The sequence below is a fragment of the Notothenia coriiceps genome, unplaced genomic scaffold (assembly GCF_000735185.1).
Source record: "Notothenia coriiceps isolate Sejong01 unplaced genomic scaffold, NC01 NC01_scaffold00005352, whole genome shotgun sequence".
In the NCBI taxonomy this organism is placed as follows: Eukaryota; Metazoa; Chordata; class Actinopteri; order Perciformes; family Nototheniidae; genus Notothenia; species Notothenia coriiceps.
Window position 1 is genome coordinate 8049 of NW_011338053.1, and position 9548 is coordinate 17596.

At 42.6% G+C, this 9548-nt stretch overlaps 1 protein-coding gene across 1 annotated transcript; it reads left to right on the plus strand.

Annotated features, from left to right (window-relative positions):
- Nucleotides 1-356: 356 nt before the first annotated feature.
- On the plus strand, nt 357-5785 carry LOC104942882 (protocadherin Fat 1-like). The gene is made up of 2 exons (XM_010768188.1): nt 357-3622; nt 5466-5785. The coding sequence occupies exons 1-2, from the start codon at nt 370-372 to the stop codon at nt 5783-5785; spliced, it is 3573 nt and encodes a 1190-aa protein (XP_010766490.1). The 5' UTR covers nt 357-369.
- The last annotated feature ends 3763 nt before the right edge of the window (nt 5786-9548 follow it).

Sequence of the window (9548 nt, forward strand, 5' to 3'; positions counted from 1 at the left end):
TGGGGGATGGTTTCGGGCTGCCACCTGTCTTTGCGGCATCTTTCTGATTCTGAAACAATGCATTGTTTTACTTTTTTTCTCATTCGAGGCAAGTTGGGACAGGAGTCAGAAACTTCCCCACGGGCTCCCTTCTGTGCCACTGTGATATCTGTGTTCTTTTTGCATTCTTTCAAGAGCTTAGGGGCAAAGATTGGTCTATTTACAAAATAGTGTAGGTACAAGGTAAGACTTGTGTACTCAATACTTGTTTTTTTTGCAGATATACAAAGTAAAACACAAGTCTACCCACTCATGGCCTGATTGTGTCCTACATTACCTGACGTTAATTTGTCTTTTCCTTTCTTTCCTTTCTCAGGTCCGAGGATTGTCATGGAGGTACCAAAGATGGCATCTTTAGGAACAACTCTTCTTGCTTTGGCATCAGTGCTCCTACACTCAGCGAGGTCTCAGGGGGTTATGGGAAAAGGCAAAGACAGCTTGCCGCTAAGGTTCACACATCATCTCTACAACGCCTCCATCTTTGAGAACTCTGCGCCACGGACGTACGTTGAGACGCCGGTGAAAATGGGCATTGAAGTGACTGATGTGTTCTGGGAAATCAAATATAACATTGTCTCAGGTGATGACGACAAACTTTTCCAAGCAGAGGAGGTTACAGTTGGGGATTTCTGCTTCCTCAGGATCAAAACACGCAGCAGTAACTCAGCACAGCTCAACAGGGAGGTCAGAGACTCGTACACTCTCACAGTGGCGGCCACCGAAAACACTTTTGACTTCCAGGCGAAGACGAAGGTGTTTGTCCAGGTGCTTGACACCAACGACCTTAAGCCTCTTTTCTATCCTGCCTCATACAACCATGCTATCAGGGAGGACAGTCCACTTCAGTCAAGTGTGGTGAGAGTTAGTGCTACAGATGCTGATATCGGCAGCAACGCTCACTTTTACTACTCTTTCACCAGCAGAGCTCACCCTTTTGTCGTCGACCCTTTCACAGGAACTGTCAGTCTTGTCAGGAAGCTAAATCACACCCGAACAGACAGGTACGACCTCACAGTGTTAGCAGAGGACAGGACAAAGAAGATATCTGGGGTTAAAAAATTTGGTAATGTTGCCAGAGTTACAATAAATGTACAAAAGATGGCAATGAGTTCTCCAGTCATCACCCAGACCCCCAAACCCACAGTGTCTACAGACGGCAAAATAACTATCAATGTCCACGTAGAGGCGGGAGCTAAGCCGGTTGAATCCCTGATTGTTGTTGGAGGAGATCCCCACAAGTGTTTTGAGGTAATCCCTTTAGGTGTGCAGGGCACTGACTTCCAAGTGATCTCTACTAAGAGGATTAACTGGTCTCAGAGTCCTTTTGGGCTGAATATGTCCCTTCAAGCCAAAGACAGGAGCTTCCCTAGTTTACTCTCTCCAGCTGCACACATCCACATTCCTGCCTATCATTACACGCCCCTGGCATTTTTAGAGGACACCTACATCGTCCCTCTGAGTGAGTTTTCACCCCCTAAATCTCATGTGGTTAAAGTGTCAGTCACCCCAGTAGCTTATAATGTCACATTCAGTATCAAGAATAATCCGGACAGTACTAAATTTAAAATAAATCCCAAAACAGGAATCATCATAACAACAGAGACATTCGACTATGAGAGAAAGGATCGATATGAGTTCGATGTTGTGGCCAATCACGGCGAGGCTGAGACTCACATAGTGGTTGAGATTATCGATGAAAATGACAACAGCCCACAGTTCGCACACACCTCCTATCAGGCCACGCTGGATGAAAACTCCCCTGTTGGAAGCACTGTTGTGAAAGTAGTTGCCATAGACAAAGATAAAGGTAAAAACGGCTTTGTGACTTACACTATGGCGAGTCTAGGCCCCTTACCTTTCATCATAGACCCGTTCACAGGCGTCATCTCCACCTCCGAACATTTAGATTACGAGCGGATGAAAAGGCGGTACCATCTGAGGGTTTGGGCGTCAGATAGCGGAAAACCCTTCAGTCAGGTCAGCGAATGCCCCGTGACGATAACCCTGAACAACATGAACGACAACATGCCTTTATTTGAGAGAGTTGGATGCAACACAACTGTACCGCAAGATTTACCCCTTGGACACACAATCGCCGAGCTGTCAGCCATTGATGTAGATGAACTGCAGCAGCTGAGGTACGTCATCGAGTCAGGGAATGAACTCCAAGTTTTTTCTATCAACCCGGTGTCAGGATCAATCACCCTGAAACAACCGATCCCCCTGCGAGCATCTTCGTTCGATTTGAGAGTTGTAGCCACGGATGGAAAGCATTCCTCCGAAGCTTCACTCGTCAGGGTGACTGTAACGAACAGAGGCGATGAAGCAACGCTCGTTTGCCAGGAAACTGGCATTTTCAAACAGCTGACTGATAAACTGATTGAGTACATCAAACCCATTTTAATCAGTCAAGAGGAAGACATTTTTTCTGATGTTCACATCACCAACCGACACTCTCCAAAGTTTGACTCAAGCATCCCGGGGTCAATCGATCTCATTGAGGACCACCCGCTGAATTCCTCCATTATTCAGTTCAAGGCAACAGACACTGACACTGGGTTCAACAGTAAGCTGGTGTACGCCATATCTAGCGGGAATGAAGATGGGTGTTTCTCTATTGATGTATTCTCGGGTGATCTTCAGTTAGTTTGCTCATTAGACAGAGAGAGTAAGGAGTTCTACATTTTGAACGTCACTGTTTATGATCTGGGAATACCGCAAACATCTGCGTGGAAGTTCATTGCCGTGAACGTCATGGATGTCAACGACAATCCTCCGGTTTTTGATCAGCCGAGATATGTGATACGTGTGCCTGAAAACACAGAGCAAGACTCCATTATCTTTACAGCTCAAGCTATTGATCCTGACGTAGATACAAGCGGGAATGTCGAATACTCCTTGCTGACGTCCACTGACATGTTCAGGATTGACGAATTGACCGGCGAGGTGACGGTAACGGGTGCGTTGGATCGAGAAACTTCACCCAGGCACGACCTCAGGATCGAAGCTAAAGATCAAGCGAAACCTGGACCTCAGTTGTTCTCCATGATTGACCTTGTGGTGGTTTTGCAGGACAGTAATGATAACCCACCCAAGTTTGTACCCAAGGTTTACAAGATAAAAGTCCCAGAGGATGTTCCCGTTGGCACCCTCCTCGTCTGGGTTGAGGGTGTTGACTTGGATTTGGGCAGCGGTGGAATCGTCACCTATAATCTCAAGAATACTGAGGGTGGTATCTTCCATCTTGACGCCTCCACAGGGGCTTTGATCCTTGAGAGGGAGCTGGACTTTGAGAGGCGTCCGATTTACAACCTCACGGTTCGAGCTGTTGATCACGGACTCCCTCGATCTCTTTCCTCCTCATGCTTCGTGGAGATTCAGGTTCTGGATGTGAACGAGAACCTGAACAGGCCTGTGTTCTCAGAGTTTGTGTATGAAGCCGGAGTGATGGAGGATGCAGCTGTGGGGACATCCGTGGTGATGCTTACAGCCTCAGATAAAGACCCGGGCAGAGATGGAGTCGTTCGATACCACATCCATGAAGGCTCTGGTCTTGGAGTGTTCACCATTGATGAGGAAACAGGTAAAAGCTATTGTGATTTTGTTGGTTGGATTTGTCAGTGGTAAAGCAAAAATGGGACGATATTTGTTTGTGTTTATCTACAGAATGGCTCTCCATTGAACACAAATCAAGTTTGAACAAGTTATTAGTTAGAATTAATATAAATAAAAATATCCTTTTATATCCTAAACCATGTTTGACTAATTTGCCCTTATTTGCCTGATTTTAATACAAAATATAGATAAGCAAAACATGAATTTTTTTTTAGATCTGACCGAATTTTTTTTTTTTTAGTTTGTTGTCAGATTAAAAGTCAGAATAATGTGAAAGTAATTTATTTAAAAATCTGAGAATTAGAAGAAAAAAGTCAGAATTTTGAGAAAAAAGTCAGAATTCAAGGTAAAACATTTTATTTTATTTTTTTATCTGAAAATATAATTCAAATGAGAATTTTCACTTTATCTCAGATTTCTCCGTTTAAAAAAATATATAATTAGTAATGAGCTATTTTTATTTATATCCGAAAAATAGAATTCAGATTTGTTTTCCAAACCTCTAAAAAAAAAATCACTTTTGGTATGATCCACATTTTTTTTAACATAATAATAATAATAATAATACATGTTATTTATAAAGTGTTTTTTTTCCTGGTGCTCAAAGCGTTTTACAAGGAAGTAAAGAAGAAAAATAACAACACATGTGGCCCTAACGCTCTTACGCATACATCCATGTTTGCCAGATATTTAAGATTGAAATTACCTGGAAAACAGCAGTTGGCCAATTTGCCTTAAAAAGCTTAGACATGACAAGTCAACTAAATGTATCTACTATGTCTGTGCTATGATTGAATACACAAGACACATGTACTGATGGACCTTGTGGTGCAATTATTTTTCCAATTGTTGGTCCAGAATGACCTTTCATTGTGAACATTATGTATTTTCTACATCTCAAATTGTGTTTTGCATTGTTAGAGTGAAGGATCCAGCTAGAAAACTTCACCAAGTAACATTTTTGTAAGGATATTGAGTGACATGGCTACACCACGTCTTCAGAACATTTTTACAGCCATACATTTCCTCATGTAGTTGTGCAACATGACATCTCCTCTGGCGGTTTGTGTGTTTTTCCATCAGCGTGTCCTTTGCAGAGGATACCCTGCAACCTCTGAACACATCGCTCCGCATTCCTTCAGCCTGCTGCTGCACTTAAGCTCAGATAAAATCAGGGCAGATAGAGTTTTCTGTCATATTGAAACACTCTGGAATATATCTCTTTTCCTATGTTGCCATCATGTTTAGCTCTGCCTGAGGTCATCTGAAATTAAAACTGCTTTTGATCAAAACTATGTGAAGGAAAGTCGACTTCCCTTGTTTTTAGACCCCTGGCGTTTCATAACTAACCTGTGGCACCAAGCTTCTTCTACACTAAAGAAGTTTTAAATTAGTTATGGCAACAGAAATGTGTCGTGCTTCTGAGCTTTTGGGCACCAATCCAAACTTAGACTCGATGATTGAAAATACCTTAAGGGTGGTGACAGTTATAAAACATAAAATTAATGAGGGATTAATTCCTGAGGCACATCAGCCGGTTTCGAACAAGTAAAGGTACCGCAGTATCAGGTCTAAAACCACCAGACTCAGGGACAGTTTTATTCCACAGGCCATAAAAAGTAGTGCAAAAAGTATACATGTAAATAGAATATGATATGTACAAGAACAGAATATGAAATTAAATAATGTAAATTAAGACTAAATTAAATACGGAGCCTGTGACCTAAGTTTTTCATTGTCATATCTACACTGTAGCTAATGAGTGATTCTTCTGAACCGTTAATCCTAATTCCACTTTTCTCGTGTCTCAGGTGTGATCCGGACCACAGAGACATTGGACCGTGAGATGATGCCTCACTACTGGCTCTCTGTTTACGTCACTGATCTGGGAACAGAGCCTCTTGTCTCTTGGACTCACGTCTACCTGGAGGTCCTGGACGTTAACGACAACGCTCCAGAACTTTCTCAGCCGGTGTATTTCGCGTCTGTCCCGGAGAACGTGAACACGGTCAAATCCGTCGTCCAGGTGTCGGCCAACGACGTGGACACTTCCTCTGAGGGGAAGCTTTCCTTCCAGATGCTGGAGTCTCACCGGACGTACTTCGATGTGGATCCCAAAACAGGTAATTGATAGAGGTTCTGTTCTGCTTTTTGGGGTTTCCCCTCTTCTGTAGTGTGTTCTGTAGGTTTGTGTGCATGGTCTACAAAGGCTGGGAATACAATACAATACAGTTACACTTTAAAACCTCCAGACCAAAGTGCTGTACAGTCAAACAAACATACACAAATCACACAGCTCAGCTCACACACCATCACAAGACATGCTGCCATTGAAGCACAAAGCTTTCCTTGTAAATGTACTTGTTTCCGTCCTTTACAAGCCTTCAAACACAACATCTCAGGAAAGCCTCAAGAGAATTTCTTCAAATGTTGCACAAATATCTAAATTAACTTCATAGTCAAAGGTATGGTGTTACAAAAACATATTTTTTTATTAATTCAGGTGGCAGATATGACAATTTTACACAAATGTCTAATGAGTGATTACATTTTACACAAATGGATTAGCATGCAACCAGTGGGGGGTAACTCTACTTCCAGATTGAAGATTTGTATAAACTCTGTTAGCAGCTATACAAAGGGTAAACAGGCTTATAATGTCAAAGTATGCACCTCTATCTCCTATATAAGGTGTCACACTAAGAGACATTTCCTGCAATTGTAGACATTGTTTCTAAGTACAAATTAGGAAAAACCCATGACATGTACACATGAACTAGGCCTTGCTTTGTGACAGTAGGTGTAGATATTTAAACATTCAGCATGGCCCTGAAAGATGTCATGCTGTTTTACGGGCTGGCAGATATACAGTCTCTCTGGGATTTGAACTGTAATTGGATCAGCCTGCACCATGTCATCTTTCTATTTTATAAGCAGATTGGACAGAAATATAGGCAACCTGCTCCATGTGAGTGATTTACATTTGGATTCAATCTCCCCGTGTGATTATAAAACATTCACATGGCCTCTGTGCTTTCACAAATTGCTTCGAACATACCTGAATTGGTCGCAATGTCCCTGAGGTAGATTTACACTTTGATTGAGGTGTATAACTGCAGCTGTAAAACCCCCACAGCGAGTTATAACCCACTAAGGGTGGCTGGGAATTGACTGATATGTCCTAATGCACTGTTGCAAGTCTGAGCAAAGCAAGCCATGCAGAACCCGGGGCGTGTCACAGATGGGACAAAGCTAGAAATGAAACTTCATAATGAGAAACTCTGTCAGAGGTCATTCACAAAGCCACTCATGTGCAGACTAAAGGGATTTTTGGAGAGAAACTTCAAGTGTCATGTTTAGAAGAGGCTTGAACCCCCCCCCCCCCCGCTCAGGGACATGCATGTTCATATTTGAGAGTTGCAACTATGATGTTCAGGCAAATCAGCGTAGCATTAGCTCTACAAGTCCCTACAAGCCCTGTCCTCTCCACGTAATCTCCAGGTAGCTCCGGTGTTTATCCACACCCTAAAGGCCAGTATGCCCAAGGATCACGGTGTAATGGAGAGATGTCTCACCGCCGGATAGTGGCACTTTAAATCAAGCTGTTTTTGTGCTGAAGAAGGTGTATTTGTGATTCACGAGGAATGCATTCAAGCTCAGGATGACAAATGTGTTTCCTTGAAGAGGGCGATTGTGTTCTGTTCAGACTGACGATTATCCTAATGTCAAGAGTTGTTTTTACTGAGGTAATTGATATGTTGAAGACACAGATTCATAGAGAAATGCTGCTTTAATTGTTCATTCTCCAATTGGATCTCCTTCCAAAAGTTAATCGGTCTTTTTGAGATGATAATGGCCTTAACCCTAACCCTAACCCTAACACACCGTACATGGTAGTTTAAAATAACACAACACCGGTGTAACCCTTACCCAAACAAACAACACATTACAACAGAGAATCAGTGGAAGCAGTACAAAGAAACTGCAACAACTATGATTAAAATAAGATTGTAGTATCATTAGCTCTAAAAGAAGTGCTGTAATTACACAGAAACTCCTAAAAGATATTATAAAGCCAAAGGAATGTGGACAACCCCAAACACGCTCTTGTGTAGATTTAGGTTTTTGGCTGTTGTTCATGGTTTGGGCTTGGCCCCTTTGTGGTAAATGAAGATACATTCTTAATTTATCAGCATATAAAGACAGTTTAGACAAACATGTTACAACTTTTTGGAAACAGTTTGTATTTGTCCTTTTTCCTGTAATCACATGACATAAAACCAACCCATTATAACATGTCTGGGATGAACTGAAACAACTCTGTCCCACCTACGAATGACCCAATAACAATTGTCCCCTGATACCGATACCAACCCAAAACCAGCTTTTAAAACTGAGATTCTTAATAATATAATAGAGTTGTGCAGTAATGAGTCCTAAAACACGGAAATGACTACCACCTTTCGTTCCCTTGGCTCGCTGTCAATGGTTTTCTGAATGTGTTTTTGGTTGTTAGCCTGAAATAAGGACTATGGTTAACACAAGCTGAAGAGATTTTAAAGGTTTGTTCTACGACATAAAATCTGTCACCAAATGCCCCATGGAGGTTACTAACAAGAGTCTAAATGAGACGACTAAACATCATCACACCCAACATTAGCCTCCTTTAGCTTAGCGGTGGTGGCGTGAAGTCATGTGACCGTGCTGTAGTTCCTTTATAGCCCAACATTAGCCACCTTTAGCTTAGCGGTGGTGACGTGAAGTCATGTGACCGTGCTGTAGTTCCTTTATAGCCCAACATTAGCCACCTTTAGCTTAGCGGTGGTGACGTGAAGTCATGTGACCGTGCTGTAGTTCCTTTATAGCCCAACATTAGCCACCTTTAGCTTAGCGGTGGTGACGTGAAGTCATGTGACCGTGCTGTAGTTCCTTTATAGCCCAACATTAGCCGCCTTTAGCTTAGCGGTGGTGACGTGAAGTCATGTGACCGTGCTGTAGTTCCTTTATAGCCCAACATTAGCCGCCTTTAGCTTAGCGGTGGTGACGTGAAGTCATGTGACCGTGCTGTAGTTCCTTTATAGCCCAATTAGCCACCTTTAGCTTAGCGGTGGTGAGACCTGATACAAGGTGCCTTCTGATCCCCATCTCCTTTACACTCTTAAACCGAGTCCCTATGAACCAGTAACAACGAAGATTGAAATTTTAGGTCCGGCATCTAAAGGGAAAACAGTGACGAAATTAAATTGATAAGTGTAGAGTGGGACGTGACATTGAAAATAAGTACACGGACACAAAAGACAAGCAACAATTGCAATTATAAGAGAGATTTCTACAGAGCGTCCTGAAGCACCACAGACCGTCACAAACGGAAGTACACCGACCTAGACGGAGTACGCGCAACCTCGATTTCCAAACAGCTGGCACTTTTGTCGGTCCTAGCCTCTCCCGAGCAGGTGCGAGTAGCGGCGGACGCTCTCTGGCCTCTTGGCGCGGCACTTCAGTTGCTGGGGTCTCACAGGCGGAGTTGTTGGAGGGCACTGAGTGGCGACATTTGTTCTTATATATTCCTCCGACATCCTATCAGGCTTTTTAGAAATTTCACTGAGGAAAATCTTGACAGGACAAGGGGAGCACGATCTTTCAGTTACAAATCGGCACTTTATCTCCAGTCACATTGGTGTCGACTAAATTGAAAACAGACAACAAGGAATTGTGAAAGGACAAGGCAGCAAATTTCGTGAAGCCTTAATAACTTTTATTATTTGAGATAGTTTGTTGTAAAACTATGAATGTATAAACAAGTCGTCATATTAGAGGTGTATATTGATCGGTGAAGTACTAAAAACTTCATTTCTGGATTGCAATCCGGGTTATTTCTTGATGTCGTGCCAGGT

Excerpts from the sequence above, each read along its gene's own strand:
- LOC104942882 (XM_010768188.1), top strand. The coding sequence starts at position 370 with ATGGAGGTACCAAAGATGGCATCTTTAGGAACAACTCTTCTTGCTTTG. Across the intron at positions 3,623-5,465 it reads CACCATTGATGAGGAAACAG|GTGTGATCCGGACCACAGAG; the intron begins GTAAAAGCTATT and ends CTCGTGTCTCAG.